The sequence below is a fragment of the Atractosteus spatula genome, chromosome 8, assembly GCF_055471065.1.
Source record: "Atractosteus spatula isolate fAtrSpa1 chromosome 8, fAtrSpa1.hap1, whole genome shotgun sequence".
NCBI classification, from domain to species: Eukaryota; Metazoa; Chordata; class Actinopteri; order Semionotiformes; family Lepisosteidae; genus Atractosteus; species Atractosteus spatula.
In genome coordinates, this window is record NC_142713.1 from 48799178 (window position 1) to 48819254 (window position 20077).

A 20077-nucleotide genomic window follows, 5' to 3' on the forward strand; every position below is an offset into this window, starting at 1 on the left:
GGGTAATTGGGAGCTGTAAGCATTTCATCTGTACTCTGAATAAGAAATATTAATCACAGAAGGAGTATTTGTTACTCTGCTCAATGGGTTTATTGTTTAGCAGACAGTTTTCTGGGGGCAGCCTGGAATGGTTGTTCTCTTCACCCATTATCAGGAGACCAAGCATTCATGTTCTCAGAGCAAACACTACTAGTCTGTCCAGCAAGAAGCAAGAGCAAGATATTTAATCCAAGCTGCTGCAGTACAACCAGCTGTTAAAATGGGTATCGCCATTTAAAAGGGGTTAACTTGTGATGCACTAGTCTCCATGTGTTCACAGACCACCTCTCCATCTACCCATTTTCAAACCACTTTTATCCAAATCCAGGATTAGGGGGGAGCTGGAGCCCATCCCGGCAAGCAAAAGGTGGAAAGCAAGATGAATTCCGGATGAGACGCCAGTCCGTTGAAGGGCACACGGTCAAACATACATGCACGGTGGCACACCAGGGCCACTTTTTTCCAGGAGCCACTTAACCTACCAGCATGTTTGTGGAAGGAAACTGGAGCACTTGGTGGAAACCCATGTGAACACAGGGAGAGCATACAATCTCCACGTTGATGGCTAACCACTGTGCTGCCTGCTCTCAGACCACTGCTACAGATAGAAAGATAAACAGTCTCCTGTAGCAGCCACCTTTCGCATTCATTTTGTTGATCTTCAAAAACGTCAACCTTGCATGAAATAATGATACTGCATAAAAACACAATTTAGACAGAAATTGATCTATTAATAAAACAGAAGTTTTTAACTATATTATTTTTGACATTGGGAAGCATGTACCGTTTCTAAGAACACTGCAGTTTGTCCAGAGTCTTTTGACAGGTTGAGCCCTGTGCTGCAGACATAGCCGAGCTGAGTTGAAACTGTCATTAGACTAGACCAGAATTAACAAATGGCAAAAGGGTATGTGGTCAAAGAAGACACAATTGGAACTCTTTGGTCTAAATGTAAAGTGTTACATCTGATGGAAACCCAACATAGTGCATCACTCTGTCAACACTATCACCTTCAAAGACGGAGGTGGTCACATTCTGTTATTGTTATGCTTCTCACCAGCAGGGACTCTGAAGACTGTCAAGTCTGATGGCAACATAGATGGAGCAAAGTACACTTAAATCCTAGAGGAAAACTTGCTAAAAACGGGGGGGAAAAAAAACTTTCAGCTGGACAAGGCTCCAAAGCACAAGTCAAAAGCTCCAATGGAATAGCTTAAGAAGCTATGTGAATGGTAAATAGGGTGAATGTCCCTATTTGGCCCCAGTCAAATTCCCAACTTTGCCTTTGAGTGAAGGTTCTCCCACCCTCACTCACTGGGTAAGGGATGTGATGTATGTTCTCCACCTTGAATATTTATTAAATATCTCCAATAATATTAAATATCTCCATATTTAAATTCATTGAAATGCCAGCCCCCTGTAAACTTCTTTAAGAGCTTGCAGCTAAACTCATGTGAAAATGGACACCATTAAAAGAGTCTTAATAGTTTTGCAAAGGTCTGTATTTCACTGGAACATGTCTTAACAGTGCAGCATTTAAGAAGACACATTTAGAAACTATTGAATCATTAGAAAATCTCTATCTCAGATGTTCTTCGCCCATGTACAGTGACACCACGATAATGCAATAATGAGTATAATGAAGTGCTGAGTGCTCTTCAAACTGGAATGCCCTAACAAGGTCTTGCAGACCACTACTGAATGTCACAGAAATACCATTAGAGAGCTTCTATGATGTTACAAAAACAATCATAAGGTCAATGACTGCACATGGTTCTAGTACAACTTGTACTACAAGATAGAGTAATCAGGGCAACTTACATCCATAGATGCAGCAGATCAAACTGCCTGAAGACTGCCTATAAAACCTTTTTGCAGTTAGTCATATAGGTTATATTAACATAGCTACATAAGATATTGACTTTAGTGACTTGAATTTGCATCCCCATTGTGCAGAACTTGTAGTAGTGCAATTACAAACAAAAAAATGCACAAAAATACTTCTAGTTCATTACGATCACTGCCTCTTTTTGGATTTGTTCCAGCTGGACTTTTAAATGCAGAGTCTCTTTGAACTCTATACTGAAATACAGACTTGTTATTTCTAACCTCTTTTGCCGAGTCAGTATTCAGCATCAGAAATATTGTATTGTAACGCAACGGGGGCTCAGGCGGGCGCCCTTGCCACATCAGGTCGGCCCCGCACCGTCCGAGGCTCGAACCCGGGACTCCCGAGTCACTCTGCAGGGACCCAGCCCGGTGAGCCAAAGAGAGATCTCTCTACAGCCCAGTAGCTGTGGTCCTGCTATCACAGGGAAGGGCGGTGACGTCACCTGCTCTGGTAAGCCGGCTCTTACACAGTACCTGTCGGCCGTAAGCGTTACACTCTCCCCCGCTTAAATCGCCGTTCCCGGCGAAGGGCTATCCCACCCCGCTTCTGACACCAATGTAACGCAACGGGGGCTCAGGCGGGCGCCCTTGCCGCATTAGGTCGGCCCCCCACCATCGGGGGCTCGAACCCGGGACTCCCGCGTCACTCTGCAGGGACCCAGCCCGGTGAGCCAAAGAGAGATCTCCCTACAGCCCAGTAGCTGTAGTCCTGCTATCACAGGGAAGGGCGGTGACGTCACCTGCTCTGGTAAGCCGGCTCTTACACAGTACCTGTCGGCCGTAAGCGTTACAGTATTTTAGTCTAGTTAGACCTGGTCAGTCTTATTTGAACTTGTATAGGAAATTTATATTCTTCTACATTTGTGTATAAACAACTTTCCAAAGACTATTATAAATTATAATATATTATAAATGTTTTAGATGCTGTCAAACCATATAAACCACCATTATTTTGCATGGGTTCAGCTGTTACAAATGAAACATTTCAGAAATCCAGAACTGTGTGCATAGTCAATACTCATTTCTAAAGACTACCTTCTTAAAGTAAGACATTTTCAAGTAGAAACTTCAACAGATATTTCACTTATAGGGTTTGATCAGCCTTATAAATCAAGATAAATGGGAGGAATTAAATGCAAAACACAAAATGGTCTACAAGGACAGGACTGCAAAATACTACTATGAAAATGAGCATAATTACACATTAATTTCACAGCTCTTTGATGGGTTTATTGGGTCCTAGTGCTTGTAATTGTTCAAAGTACAACTCTTTGTGTGAATCATTCGCTATAATTAAAGTATTTCAAAACTGTTTTCAAAATTGTACATACTGTACTTACTCATGTTCCACGATGAAAGAAAACAGGATGTACTTTCTATAACTTTTACAAAACAATATAACCAAAATAGCAACAAAGTTTTGAGACCGATGACATTAAATAAACCATATCGGATGAAAGTACAGTAAGTATCGATGCATTACTTCAGTAAGAAAAATAAAATGTGCACACAATACCACTACACATGACTAAGCTCTTATCAGGACTTTAAATCTACTTCTACTACATAACCATTACAAAGTATGCACATGCCTAGTGATGATGAAACAGTGGATAATTAAAATCCTGATTTGTGATTAAGCCCGATTCCCCTACTGCTTCACCCATCAGATTTGTTTTCACTTTTTTCAGCATTATTAAAAAAATGAAGCATCTGAATTAATGGATAGTTTCAGCTTGATGAAACATCACTTACAAACTGTCCTTAAACCAGAACAGTGTGACAGCGTAATCATATTCCTGATAAAACAAAACACAGAACCCTACTAAATCTAAAATCCATGAGCCACTGCCATTATTAATTAAACTCTCTGACTCGCTTATCTCCCACTAAACAGGAACACAATCATTCTCATTTCATTACAAAAGCTTGAAATACCCACACTGCTTATACAAGTGGATTAAAACACTGAAGCAAAAGAAGAAGCTTATGCGCTTGGGGGACCCAGCCTTTTGTATCACGGGGGCTGAAATGAATCAAAATATATCAGCAATGCTGTAATCTTGCACTCTGAAAATCATAGAGCTCGGGGAACTGAAAACTTTCATGTCTGAGTTTGTGGATCAAGGTTATATAAATGGCGTGAATAAGCAGGTTAGCTGAGCGCTGCAAATGCCTGAATTCAGTCCGGAGCATTCATGGTATTCATTGATACTTTTGTACAGAAAACATCATTAAGAATTGCCAAGCAAGTCAAGTCTTAAAGATGTCCACTGACAAATTAGAAAGCTTTCCTAATACTGATTATTATTACTGAATAATATGTCTCTCTTACTACTGCATGGCTACTGAGTGATAATTTGATTCTTTTTTTGCATTTTCTTGTTTTTTTCACCTTTCCCCTAATAAAATAAATTAATGATCAGAAAAATTAAAATCTTTTTTTTTGCATGGACACTGACATTTTATTGACTTGACATGGACATAGTGAACAGGACTGATCCAAAGGGGGTCTACTGTATCATTTTCTAAAAGCATACATGCATAAATATTAATACATTGCTTTTGGTGCTTAGAATCTATTTCAATAAGAAACCCTGCAAAGTAATATTCAAGAATCCTGTCATCATTTTATTAAGGGATTAGTTGACAAAAAGACAACTGTAATAATGCACACACAAACCTTGTACTTATGTAGCCTTCCTTTACTTCTTTTCCAACCTCAAAATAAAACTGAAATCTAGAAATGTGGTTATAGAAAACAAATGCCCATATAAAATGGTAAATTCTAAAAAAAAGAAAAAATATTGCAGAAGACATTTTACAGACTCAAAAAAATACAGTGACACACACCCTGGAGATGCATTTAGATGTGATCCCACTTAAACACATATTAAAGATTCAAATTCAAAAATGAAACTACTTGTAAAAATCTGTCCATATTTAAATTCAATGAAAGCTGTGTTTTATATTCTTCTGTATTATTAATAATGTCTTGCTGACCCCTAGTGATGATACAAAATACTGAAAATGACTTCAAGGAAAAAGGTCTTGACTCAACAGTAAGTATACAGTGTCTAGCACACTCTAGTGGTCCCAATGCAAACAAAAATGATCAGAAACATAGGAGCACCTTATCTCAATAACATTCACAAAATGCATGAGCAAGATGTAATTTTAAAACAGCATAAGAAAAAGAGAAGACATTTAGAAGGAATTATTTTATTAAATTTTCTTCTGCTGTTATTCTGTGTTTAGATGCATACAAAAATGGTAATGGTTTGTAAAGTACTAAAAGGAACACAATCAAAAACAAACACTTTCAATTAATTTCTCTTCCTTACCATATTCTCCAAAGGTAAGCAATGTAAACTGTTTGTATTCCACCACCCTGGTGATAACTTTCACAGCGATCCAGATCAGAAGCATCCCCAGAGTGGCATCCAACAGGAAGTTCATGAGGTATCTAGAAGCAAACCACCATCTGTGAAATCTCTCAGTACGCAGGATACTGTACATCTTAAACTTAGTCAAGCCTTAACCTTATTAAAGTCCTAACTTTAATTCTGGCTTATCAAGGAGTGTCAAACTCTTATAATTCTAAATGTCTCTAAATTAAAATGTGTTTGAAAACTCAAGTTCATTACATTTAAAACATAGATATTTAATATAGGACTATATTGTGATACAACTCTTACAAGGAGCATGGATCCTCTTCTGTGAAATTGGACAGGAACACGTTGGCAAAGTGAATGAAGAGAGCTCCAATAGCTTGCTTAGATGTGTCATAAAACCTGGAGAGACAAAGAAAGTCATTTCAAGAGTGCAGGCTGATACGTAATTCTCTTAAAATGATATATATATTTTCAGACCACATGTCTACACTGTTTGTACCACAGTCCCAGTCCAGTTAATATGTAGCCATAATGAGTGCAAGTTGCAACCAATTACGAAAACAGTTGCCTGTTTTCGAAAATATGTCTAGAGAATGTATACTGAAAATATTGTTTATATATACACAGCTGAGTGGAATTGCCTTTGCATATCAGTTACTAAATAGGAGTGTTAAATTAAGTAACATCCAAAAGTTTGCAATTTTGATGTTAATGTATGCATATTCAAGGAACTTCAGCGCTCTAAAAACAGTTATAGACCACCTCATGCAGTGAAAAACAGTAAAAACAAATTGCTGTCATTTCTGTTCATTTCCTATTTTGCCATCGCATTCTGATGTCATTCAGGTAGGCGAATTATTTAATAATGTAGCTTTTGATTTGAGTAAAGGCAGCCAAACAGAAACTCTTACCAAATTCTCCATGGTCGCCTCTCTTCTCTGGGTTCTCTGAACCTTTTTACTGCAAATAAAATGGAATTGTTTAAAAATAAAAATTAGAAAAAAGAAGAAGCAAAGACTGCTGACCCATAGCTCAGATTTTACCAGTTCTAATGTGTGTGGTGTAGATAATTTAGTTGTTCCTTTAATTATTTAAGGAAAAGGAAAAACACTGCTTTCATACTTTAAGGGCCAAACAACAGTTAGCTTTTAAGTGTTTAGCGACCTCCAATTAATTAAACTTTAGTCCAAAGAAGCATTAATGTCACTCAAAGGTTTCAGATTGGTTTTTGTACTGACAATGTTCATTTCAAGGCAACCTGATTTCCAACTTCATGCTCTACAGACCATAAGTAATAATCTGAGAAAACTTTCTTAACATAAAATCTTGGGCTGTTGACAACTGTTCTTTGTGAATGCTACTAGTACTTGGAACATTTGAATAAACTTCTGCATTGTATTGAGGTGAATTCAAAGCTGGTCACATTGAAGCATCATAATTACAGCTGTTGCAGGTAATAGGATTAAAGACGAATGTACACTGCCTCATAAACATTGTGAAGACTATATTGCCAAAGGATTTTTACTTTATAAGGCCCATTCACAAAAAGGGATGGTAAAGTAGCTTTTCAATTGAATTATTCAAAATACCTGTGCTGATCAATTGACCTAATGCATCACCAAAACCGCACACATGAGCTTCATACAGGTGATTCTTTGGTGTGTTTTTTTTACAGATGTGTGTTTCTTCACATTTCTAAACAATACAGAAATATCGACACGTGCATGTCTTTAAATGAGGAAGAAACTAACTGAAAATGGAGAAAGCATTCTTATAATTCATATAATTGAAACTAGAATAATTCAAATATGATAGCATGTTTTTTATAAGGAAGAAGCAGCAGAACTTGGCATAGCCCTGAGAACAATAATGTAATCGACACTGTGTCAGACAGATGTGACACTTTGAGCGCATTGACGTGCTCTGTTGGTCTGTGTTCTTTTTTGAAAGCCTTGTTTGACTGGAACTGGTTTATTTTCTGAAAATGCAGTAGAAACATCATACAATCTAGATATTATCTTGATACTACAGTATTACCTAAAATACTTAATGCTGGTGCTTCAGTACCATTTAGGTAAGAATACAGATACAATTTAAATTTATGTTAGCTACTGTATGCACTCATTAAGTTAATTGAAGTACAACATAGAAAACAGCTGAAAAAAACTAAGTTCAGTCATCTCATCTTCTAAAATTTAGATGGGTGCTTCTGTTTCAAAGAACTGGCAAAAACAATGCCTCATGTTATAAAATATTTTGAGTGATTCTAAAACAATCACTTAATTAAATGATGACAAAATAGGATGGTGTAATTTGAAGTCCCATGTGCACTGTGCCTAGACACAGTTGTTAACTATCACAGCATGTTCAGAATTTTTTTATAAGTTCTGCCAACTACTACTACTGTAGATTGAACAAGTGTTTATTATTTGAAGCAATGTCTTCTCAGATAAAAAGAAAAAGAAACAGATCCAATGCATAATCTTTTTGAGCTCAGTGGTCAACAGCAGTTTTCTACAACACTCATGTGTTTTTACTACAGGCTTCTTATAAGCTCTTGGCAGGCATTATTATCTTGAATAGGGACTTTCCAAGAAGATATGCAAGATAAAACAAATGATCACTCCAAAAATATTAATTAACAAATGATCCATATTATTTTTTGACTGAATACATCTGACCACTTGAAATTGGGATCTTATGTTGCAAGTTCCTGGGAGGGGGGGGATACTGCGGGCACCTTTTGACTGTATTTTAGAGTACATATGCTCACAATAATGAGCATAGCCTTACTCTTCAAACCGAAATCCTTTTTTGCAGTTGTTTGCCAAAATATTGTCCTAGAAAAGTTCTAAGGACAGTGAAACTTCTAACAAGGTTATTTATCTGATTCCTAGCTCAGATCTGTATACAGATCAAAATGTAAAGTATGTACATACGACAAAAGCAGCAGCCAGCCCTACGTGGCCGTTCCTACAGTTAATTTCATATGACACACATCGGTCTACTTTCATAGCTAAATATATTAAAACATTGAAGCCACCCTGATGGCTATCTTCACTGCAAAAGATCCAGTATTTAATCCATGATTAATGTAACTTTAAATCATTAGTTTCAATGCAAAGTCCAGGGTTCAAGACAGTACGCAATTGCAATCAAACAAATCAAGAAATTGATTATTTATAAACTAAAACATACCATCATTGAAACCAATCATCATCGGCAAAATCTATAAAATGTGAGAAAAATAAACCATTACAAAAGCAATGAATACTACTTAAATGAACATCTAATTACCTGTTTACTAAATTTCAAAGGAAGAAAATGCCAGAAGCAAAAACTGAACCATTCATGAAAATTTAATTCAGTTAAATGATTACACTGGTATACTATGTCTAATACTGTAGAGCGATATAACACTTGATTTTCTACAAATCCGCTCTTCGTATCTGACTAAAGGTTAGCAGCTGACGTTTCATCCAACTGCCCATTTTATGCATTACAGCTAATTCAGTATCAGAAAGTAATGCCTTAATAAAAGGTTGCAATAAATGGTTCAGCAATCACAAACTAGCTCAGGCAGATATTGATTTAATCATTAACAACACTGCTGGCCTGGCTTTGTAACCTTCTGAGGCAATGCTAGTTCAATATTTATCTTCTTCATAATAAGTAACTTTAAAAAGGTCACAATTCTGTTGATTCTCCCCTTACCTTTACATTCTACAAACATTAAAATTACTTGATTCTCTTCTTGAAGCTTCAAGAACATCTTAGTCAGAATAGATATTATGATAGAAAAGATAGAAATGCTCTACACTGGGCAAATTTTTTTAAAAACCATCTGTAAATCCATCCATTTTCTAACCACTTTATCTAATACAGGGCCATAGAGGAGCCAAAGCCTCTCCCAACAAGCAATGGGAGCAAGGAGGGGTACACCCCGGACAAAACATCAGTCCATTGCAGGGACACGCAGACACACCAGGTCTAGTTTTCCCAAAAGCCAATTAACCTACCATTGTATTGCTATCTGTGTGGAGTTTCTATGTTTCCCCCATGTTTGTGTATGTTTCCTTCAGGTGCTCCAATTTCCTTCCACAGTCCAAAGATATACTGGTAGGTTAACTGGCTTCTGGGAAGACTGGCCCTGGTGTGAGTGTGTGCGTGTTTGTATCTGTGTGTGCGCCCTGCAATGGACTGGCATATGTACCAGAGTGTTCCTCACCTTTCGTGGGACCCTGAGTTAGATAAAGCAGGTAGAAAATGGATGGACAGATAATACATAAAAATAACAAAACTATGTTAGGCATTGACAACAATATGACAGCATTTCTTAAAACAAATGTGCTACCACAAAGCATCAAGTCCAGTGTGCAGAAGCCATAGCATACAGAACGCACCCAAATGAATACAAACAGTACCCAGAATACAAATGAGTTTCTAAACCTTGCAGACAAGAAAAACAGGATTTTGCATTGTGTTTCAAAATTGAGCTGTTAAAGCTTCTTTTGTTAACAAGAGAAATCTTTAGGATTAATCTGCACAATTGCTATGTTATGCTGTTATTCAGAACATTAGTGTTCTTCTAAAAGGAATGAGACAGCTGAAGAGAACCAAAATGGGAAATGATAGAGATGAAATCAGTAGACAATGGATGGCAACAGTGTAGAGAAATTCAGCTTGAAGAACAGAACTGATTCATGTCAAGAGTAAATAAATCAAAGGCTAAAAAGTAGTGACGAAAATGGTTGATGTAATGAATCAATTAAGAAAAATTCAAGGAGAAAGCACTTAATGATTTAGAAAATGATAAAAAAAAGATCAGGATCCACTCAAAGAAAAGGAGTATAATGGATTGCAAGCTTGGATACAAAAGCATATTAGAATGGCCAAGAGTGTGAAAGAAAAGAATTATACTATGGAGGTCAAAACAAATAATATTTTTTTCAGTATTGCAAAGAGGAAGTACAGTACATGACAAAGTGTCATATCTTGGGGTAGGCAAAGAAAGTTCTATATTAAATATCATTAACGCGGACGAGCTAAAGGTGTTACATCTTATTCTACAAGATGAATCTCCAATGTCTGATGGCACTCTACCAACTGTATTTAAGAAATTATTCATGGGTTACTATTAAACTATTCCAATAGCTACTCAAGACAGAGATAACACCCACTGATTAAAAAAAAAATGATTTTGTCCATCCATGTAAGATAATGGAAGAAAATGTTCTAATGGCAAAATACAGCAATAAGATTCTATAGGTCAATCAATGTAGATTTAGAATGGGTAGATCTTGCTTAACTAACCTTTTACAGTTCTATGAACAAACAGTAGAAGTGGACAAAAAAAGAGAATATGAAACTAGATTTTCAATACTTAGAATTTCATTTTTTTTTATAAAGTAATATTCATTCTCAGGTGTACAAGCATTTCCTTGAATCCTTTTAATACCTTCAGTCGATGCCCTAACTTATGTAAAAGTTCCATTCTGCAAGCCTTTAAGTAACCCAATTTCCGCAAGGAAAAAAATAATTTAAAATCTGATGATTAAAATAAATAAACAACAAAAACACCACATACACAAAAATACAAATAAAGAATAAAACGATCAGAATAATTTCTTAATGAATTTATGAATACTGTACATTACCCTACACTGTACCATTCAGCAATTAAAATAAAATATTATATTTAAAACATTACATGACTGCAAATGTTCTTAGTTTAAAAATTGGAGAGGAAATCAAATTCTAAACTTGTACACCTGTCCTCCTATGTATAATCTTTTCTACCTCCCCTCCCTCCACCCCAACTGCAGTAGTTCCCTGGTTCATTCCTCGTAACTGAAGGGGTTGTGACAGTGCTGATCTTTGGTCAATACTCTAATTTCCTCAGCCTATTAAGTTAATGCCAAAGTATTAGGTACACTATCCCTTTAAATTCCTTTTATATTGTTTTGTATTTATTAGGATTTGTTCTAGCCACTGAATATGGGTTGTTCACACGTTTCAACCAAAAAGCGCTAACACATTACACTTACTCAGTGCTATTCATCTATCCATATTACTGTATGTGCTTTTTAACTATCTATTGTGAGCTTTCCATAACCTGAAAAATTGAGAAATTAAGAATTGAGAATGTGGGAGTTTGGAACACACCACCCAGCCACAATAAATATTTGATACACACTATTTGGACACACTGGAAAGCAGATATTCCAGCTGTTTAAAAAAAACATCTACAGTATATGAAATCTGCAGATCAATTAGATACTAATAACCAAACACGCTACACAGGTCAAAAGGCCTCCTCTTATTTTGAACCTATCTTTTTTTTTTACAGTGATCTAATCTAGACACAATGGAAAAATTGCTGTCTCTTTTACCTCTCTGGCATCTAATGTTTTAAATATAATATTTTATTATAGTTGCTGAATGGTACTTTTTCTCATGCAGCAATTTCCTCCTAAACCTGAGTGAATCTGAACTTCCTTCTTGAATTTGTATCACTTAACCTTGAAAATATGTGACAGGATGACAAAATATTTGCAGTTCTATAAACTGCATAATTCATCAAACACTTCCTAGCAATTACATTTTTGTCTTAATAAGAATGTGAATCTGTCTTTAGCAACTAAAGGATTAATTTGCATTTCTGAATAAAAACCCAGTTTATTCATATTAATTTGCTATATTAGCCTAACAGCTGGAAGTCAAATGCATAACTCCTAGGTGATTCAATCATTTACTGTATTTACAAAGGCATAAAATTACTTCCTCAAACATCTTTCACAAAGACTGTACAATTAAGTAAATAATACTTGTGGTGTTAAATCATTCAATCCAGAAAGAAACCCAAATGTTAACATTATGTTTCAGTTAAAAATATAGTATTAAAGCTTCTAACATGGGGGAAATCCAGTCTATTAAAACCTAGCTTTAGAAACTAGTCGCAACACTGGGCTAGGTGAAAACGTACAAAATTAAATACATATTTTATAAGCACTATATTATATGTGCTAGAATGCAGCATGTCTGTGAGAGTACTGAACAAACATATCCACAGAACATAGTATCTAATTGATCTCCAAAGAGTTCAGACTCTGGAAGAGTCTGGGTTCATGGTTAGTATGTAACCTCAACAAAAACATGGCAACAACTTTCTGAAACACAATTCTGAAATACAAGCTTCATTGCTGCAATATGACAATCGGCAATTTTATTATATATAATTCCATTCAATAAACTTTGAGCTGGCTTTAAAATGAAAGATTTATGTTTTCACTGGGTTAATATGATTCCACATTTATTTATTCTATTTTTGTTTTTAGAATTTAATGTGGTACATGTATACCTTACATCTATAGAGATGAAAAATGCTTCATTGACATACATATATTTCCATATTGTTTACTTTCATGCTGTGAAAGTAAATCGGTGCTGGTGGGTATATCTTCCGATTATCTTGAATGGAAAGTAATTAAACTTCTTTTAAATTGTCTAGTGGTAATGAAGTGTTCTGTCTCATTCTGATCTTCCCCCATAATTTGAAATCCTAACACAACTAGATAGACTATGGCGTTTCCTTCTCATTGGGTAAACAATCCTGACAATACTTATGCTTTCTTTAAATGAAAAGCATCTTAACACCTACAGCACTTAAACTGGTTCAATTAAGATTTGGACAAACTAATGTAATACTTCTAATGTGAAACTATTCACAACTAAAAGACATACAGTATGCAAAAAATGGGGTACTGCAGCACTGGAGAACTAGAGTTGGGTATCTTCAATGATCACGATCCCCATCATTTTGTTTCTCCTCCTTCCCCAGTTCTCTTTTTCACTGTCCCCATAGGAGCTCCCCCAGTCTCTCACACTCACTTTACTCCAAAGGGTGCAAGCACATACAGTACCAGTCAAACGTTTGGGTACACCCTCTTGAAACCAGGTTTTTCATGATTATCTGTGCTTTAAACAGCATAAACTTGTCTATAAACAATATTTAATTACGTGATATGTGTGCTTGTAATCTTCAGTGAACTGCATTGAAAAGGTTAATTTTTCATTTTCAATAAAATGAACACCCAAAGCAAGCGGATTTCAGTTTGAAGCCCAGGTTAGTTAAAAGTGTATAACATGGTGTTAGAACACTAAAAGAAATTTAAAATTGTCTTTGTTAGATGTTCTCACAGTTAACTAGCATGTTACCTCATTAATCTTTTGTCACCAATTATTGGTAAACAAGTGAGGGTCCACGATTACTATAAATATAGGGAGCATGGGCAAAGGTTTGTAATTCCTGAATGAACATTGCAATATTTGCTCAGCAAGCAAGGAAAAAAGACAGACTATAATTACTTTAAGAAATGAAGGTCAATCTTAAAGACAAATTACAAGAACTTTGCAAGTGTCAGAAACTGCTGTGGCCAAGCCTATCAAACGATATGAAGAAACTGGCACTCATGAGGACCAAAAGATGTCAGGCAGGCCAAAGTTGACCTCAGAATCAGAGAATACGTTCATTAGAGTCACAAGTCTGTGAAACATCAACTGTTCTGAGGAGGTTGCGTGAAGCTAGCCTTTAAGGTCCAGTTTCTGTTTTTTGGCCCAGGCAAGTCTCATCCTCTTATACTGCACTCTTAACAATGGTTTCTTTGCAGCAATTCTTCCTGGTAGGCCAGCTTCATGCAACCTCCTCTGAACAGTTGATGTTGAAACATCTGTACTTCTAGATGCATTGAGCTAAGCTTGTATTTCAGGGGAATTAGTTGCCGGTTTTGCTTTGGGTGTTCATTTTATTGAAAATGAAAAATTAACATTTTCAATCCAGCTCACTTAAGATTATAAGTACACATATCATGTAATTAAATATTTAGTGTAAATAGACAAGTTCATACAGTTTAAAGCACAGATTATCATGAAAAACCTGGTTTCAAGCAGGTGTACTCAAACATTTGACTGGTACTATACAGTATGTCAGTCAGTTCTGAGCCGGACTCCTTATTCATGACCCCGACCAGCCCAAATCCCCGTGCAAGTCTGGTCCCTGACCAGTACAATAAACCCTTGGCTGATGTCCAACTGGTGTAGAGTTGGCCCTCAACACCTCCCCATATTCCCAGTGATTGCTACTATGTGCTGTCTATTTTTATTAGGATCTGAAAACTTAGTGCAAAACACAATCCAGAGGAAATGTGGTTATCACTTGGCAATTAACTGACTGTTTTACAAAGGTGGGACGATGATTGATAAAACACTGCCTAATTCTTCAAGTTAAAAGCATAATCCTATCTGACTGAAATATTTTTATCAAGTACAATGTAAGTAAATATCCTATGGCACACAAGTGGAGTGGGGTATTCCAGACAGGTCTCTGACAAGCTCTCTCTAAGCTTTCGGCTATACAAACTCTTGCAACTTCCTGAGCACCTGAGAGCTTGTAGCGATGTCAGCAAGATTTAATGCTGCTGCATTCCAATTATTGCTGGCTCTTTAGGACAGAACTCCATAATGTATATATGAATTACTCCGATGTTTTCAACTGAAAATCAATTTCAAAAGTCTTCTCAATAGGAAAACTTGGCTCAGAAATTTACTACAATACTGTTGTATTATTGTAGTATACAATACTACAATAATATTGTTGTACAATTATTATTATTACTACAATACTGTATCACACGTTAAAACAAAAAATAACTAAATTATCTTCAGTTCAGACCTACAGGTTTGACAGGTTATGTAGTCTAATAACTTTCCTTTTGGTTAAAATAAGAAAATACTGTACTACCAGTGAGGCCGTAAAGTAAAATTCAATGAGGGTTTACAATTGAAAAATATTTATAATTTGTTGTGTTGTGGACAATTTCACTTATAATGGGAAAAGGCAAGTTGAGCCTTTACAATGGCTGGTTATAAAATAATTCAACACAATACCAAGAATATTGCAGAGTACTGAGTTAATGGCGTGTTGCCCCATTCTATTCTGTCTGTTATGCCTCATTACTTTTAAAAAGAGCTATTTGAGGCTACGTAATTGCTGTTTTTTGGATTCTAAAACTGTTCTATTAAAGACAAAGGCTGTGATCATGCACAACCAATTACTAGTTCAATATGGTATCCACTTTATAGCAACAAATTATTTTTGAAGCAGAATGGTCTCCCTGTTAAACCCTAACCTGAACTTTTCAAAATGGAAAAATGTGAAAAAAAAGTTTTAAAGGAATTCAAAAAGGGGCACAGCACAGTTTATTTGTTGCCAGAGAAAAAGAGCTATAATTCTAATAAGACTGTTCTGTACTAGCAAAATTCAGCAAAGAAGATTTATAATTAATGAATATTTGTACATCAGTTTCTTAACGAAAGTACACTCATGTTTTAGTGTTACATGGTGCTTCCTTCCTCAAGAAGTTTACCAAGATCTACTACAGCCTGTTACAAGAGCAATCCAATGTGAAACAAAGGTCAAACAAACTATACCAAATGGTAATTCAGAACATATTAGCTCATTGTATAATAACTTTATGCTGCAAGACATCTGTGTACTGCCACAGTGACAATCACAAAAATCAACAATCACAGTGTCTTTACTGCCTAAAAGGTCCCTGTGAAAATATGATTGGTGTGGACTGTAAACAACTTTGGGCAAAGTAGTCTCATGCAATTTATTAAGCACCAACATTCTCAAATCTTGGGTCCTCATCCTTGATTAGCTGCTTTAAACAGTATACTGTACAGCATAATTATAGTGATCTTGTCACATTTCATACCATTACCTTACCAACATGCTGCATTCATACAGTATACAGCCTAGGTAAAGAAAGTTAGGTAGCTTTCAAACAAGGACAGAGAACACATTAAATGAGAGATTACCAGATTAAATAAAAAACAGTGTGGGAATATTGTCGATTAGTGACTTGCTATAGATAGCTTTTGCCTCTGTGTTGTAATTGGCGTTTCCAAAGAGCCTTTTTATTGGCCTATGATTGTTGCATAGACTTGCATCTGATAGAATGAATTAAGCTTTGCTGGTTTATGTGCCCGCAATGATCTTAGCAGCATTACAGAGATGTTTTAAAGGACGGAACAGTTATATAATACAATAAGCAAACTTGCTCAAAATGATAGTTTGGGAAGGTTTATGCTTAATAATTTTCTCCTTTATTGTTATAACTGTTTTTTGAGATATTAAAAAAACATCTTGTCAGTTATTCTTTCTGAGTAAAGAAACACTTTTGATTTTATTTTTACTTTGAATCTATAAATGTTGAAAGTAGCACTTCTCCAATCGGTAATGTTCAATTACTCATACAACAATGCAGCTAGCGTTTTACTCAGTGAAGGCAAAATTAAAAAATGTATTATCCTATTGCCAGATTCTATAAAACACCAAAAATCAGTTATTAATTCTACTTAAACACCATGAGTTAACTGGTTAAAACACCTGTCTAGTAAAAAGGAGACCGAGTTTGAATCCCAGATATACTTTCTTCCTTTGCCTATACAGACGTGTTAAAAGGACTGAACCTTTTTAGTCTTGAACAGAGAAAACTGCAGCAGGACCTGATACAAGTATTTAAAATCCTCAAAGGCACTGACAAAGACAACCCTCAGAATTCTTTAGAATGAACAGTAAATCATGATCCGGGGAACACAAGTGGAACAATATGGAAGTGCATTTAAAACTGAGAACAGGAGGAACTTTTTCACACAACTATCTTACCTGACATCCAACTGTTCCTTGAAGGAAGTCAGAGTGTTATTGTTGGATCTGGCAGCTACTTACCAAGTGGACTTGATAGATCAAATTGCAGCCAGTTATTTCTAACTGTTTTTGTTTTCAATAGATTACTACTACAACTACTATAACTACAAAGAATCTACACATTAAAGGAACATAAACACCATGAACTGCAGACTGCATATATACCGATTTCTCTCGATTTTGTTCATCAGTCCTTGGTCTGCTGCGTGACAATTGCCCTCATTTTAATTTTAAATGGTGCATCCATCTCGATAACAGATTATTGACACATGCAACTTAACTTGGACACCAACATCCAGGTTTATAATCTAGGCTTCCTGATGAGGAAAGTCTAGAAAACTGATGAATTATCCATCACCTTTAAATTTCTTTTTAGTCTTTGCTCTGTCCATTTTTTTTCCTGTTGGTTTTGCTTGATTCTGTGTATGTATTAGACCCTTAATCTCACCTGCTATGAGACATCTGGGACTCTTGTTTGATCTTGAGTTCAGTTTTGATGCACAAATAAAAGCCATCTGTAAAGTCTCAAAGGTTCACCCTAGAATCATTGCCTACATTCAGGCTTTTCTTGATCAAACTGCTATAGAAACCCAGATTCATGCTTTCATCGCATCTCTGCTGGGTTACTGTAATAAACAGCTTTTACAATGGTCTCCCTACTTGCTCCCTAAACACACTTCAAATGTCCACAACCTAGCTGCATGACTTCAAATGCCAAAACCTCAATTCTGGCACCTCTTCACCGGCTCCCCAATACCCAGCACCTTCAGTTCAAAATATTACTCTTAACTTTTAAAGCTCTAAGTAACAAATTCCCACAATACTTATCAGAATTTTCTATGTACCAGGCTGTGCTGTATGCACTGGTGAGGCTCATCTGTTAGTGGTAGCTTCTTATAGTATCTCTACACTCCTGCTTGCTCCATATCTCTGGATCTCACTCCCTGAAAATCTGAGAAAGGTAAACTCTCAATCAGTTTTTAAATCTAAACCAAAAGACCTGTCTGTTTAGTCAGGCTTTTGATTTGTGTCTACCTTTTCTCCTTTATCTCCATCTTTATTTATGCTCAAATGTTATTTTGATTTTTTCCTCTTTTTTTGTTTGTTTTTTACTGTTGGGGTACACAGTCAATAAATTAAGTCACTACCCTTATCTTTATACTGTATTTGTGCAGCAGCAATTTTTTAATGAGTTGTTAAGGCTTCGGAGGCCTTGGTTTACTTTACACCTTTTTACAATGAAGCTTAATTTCTATATTTCACCTTTATAACAAGCACTTTGTTATGCAGTCTTCGCCACAGATGAGCTGCTAAATAACAGGCTATCAATATATGCCAGCAGACCATATACCTGTTTTCTAGACTGTATAAAGTCAACATCTAACAAGCGTTAAACTTGACTGTTTCCCCTTTGTTCAGTGTTGTTTGTTGTAAACATAAACATGGGTAAATAATCATAAAATCAAATTCAAAACACCAAAATGGGGTGATCAGTTCACTTCAAAGGAAAAAAAAGCAAAGAAATGTTTTGAATTTTACTGAACTCAGTCCATAAACAAAATCCAAAAGATCATTATTTGCAAAATGATGGTCAAACTCTTGTCCTTCCAGATACGAGTGCATTGCCGATAACAAAACCTATTTATTATCAAGTAAAGGTTATTTCAATTTCCATATACACGTGGGGGTATATCAAATGTATGACTGATATAAAAAAGTTGTTGTTATTATTATATTATATCTTCAGGGGCTAGCTATCAAATGGTAGTCCTCCATGGTGGAAAAAAATGTCAGATCATCCCAAAAACTGCAGTGATAGGCATGAACTCTCTCAGCTATTTCCAATAACATCCTGATAACATCCAGCACAACACAAGACTGTGTAAACTTAAAATATGATGCATAGTAATGAACAACATAATTGGTTTTGTTCAAGTGCTCCAGCTGCAAACTATGCGAACGTCGAGATTTTCGTCATGGGATTACAAGAAGAAATGTATTAAATTGTTCAGGTAAAATAAAGTGAAGTGCACTACTTTTAAAAGCTTTTTTGACAATGTCAAGATATTCTCCAACTCATAAAGCACACAAATTTATGAATACTGTATTTTTAAGAACACTGGCCCAGGTGACTACTGTAGCTATCAGCTCTAGGTTTAAACATTACATTACATGTTTAAACATTGTTACTGTATATGACAAATCAGGCAGATCATATTAAGATCACAGTCTTACGATCCGCAACAAGATTGCACAAGATTTAGGGAAAAATAAAACTTTTTTAATTAAAAAAAGGTTTTATCGACAACGGTCTCTTTAAATGTCTGTTGCTTTGTCTAAGCGAAGTAAACAATGTGCCACGCATCGCAAACTGAACGTGTTCCGTCACTTAACCTTTTAACAGAGTAGCGGGTTTTTAAAAATACCTAGCAAGTCTAATTAACATTCAGGAATCGAGAAAAAGAGGTTCACGTTTTTCATAGATACTTACTCATCAAAGTGCTGAAGGCAATAATTGCAAGTAGACCCTGTATTAAAACTCCAAATCTGTCCATTAGAGCTCCGTTATGGCATCCATGTGATTTAGCATTTGTAAAATCTGTCATATTCTCCAGAGCAAACACTCTCTTAACCAGAAAGATGTCGTTAAATTGGTAAAGATCCATAGCGATTAAAAACAACCCAACGTGGCCAACAAAGGAAGACCAAGACTTTTCCTTGGATTGGGAATTTGCAGCCAACAGTGATTCCCGAGAAAAGACAAAAGCGATTTAAATTTCATTCGGACACCGATGTGAAGTTTAGCGGTTCCTTCATCCAACCTACTTCATCCTCTTTGCGGAAAAAAGCGACTATAACACAACTTAAAAAATGGAAAAAAAACTTGAAGAACAAAGTTACAAAAACGATTTGACGGAATCTCCTTTTAAATTAGCAACACAATGGAAAGCTACATTCTGACGTCACTCTTGCTCCCCAA

At 35.9% G+C, this 20077-nt stretch overlaps 1 protein-coding gene across 2 annotated transcripts in view; it reads right to left on the reverse strand.

The window, feature by feature from the left end:
• Positions 1 to 19857, reverse strand: part of tmem110l (transmembrane protein 110, like) — a 35029-nt gene extending 15172 nt beyond the window's left edge. The window contains exons 1-4 of one of the 2 annotated variants that reach the window (XM_088924006.1): positions 19589 to 19857; positions 6236 to 6284; positions 5628 to 5723; positions 5274 to 5395 (exon numbers count right to left, since the gene is read on the reverse strand). In XM_088924006.1, the coding sequence (XP_088780132.1) occupies positions 5274 to 5395; positions 5628 to 5723; positions 6236 to 6284; positions 19589 to 19763 (442 nt within the window). In that variant the 5' untranslated portion in view covers positions 19764 to 19857. Of the gene's footprint in view, positions 1 to 5273; positions 5396 to 5627; positions 5724 to 6235; positions 6285 to 8522; positions 8568 to 19588 lie in introns of those variants that run through there. The other variant, XM_088924005.1, reaches the window with a different exon arrangement.
• Between the last annotated feature and the right edge of the window lie 220 nt (positions 19858 to 20077).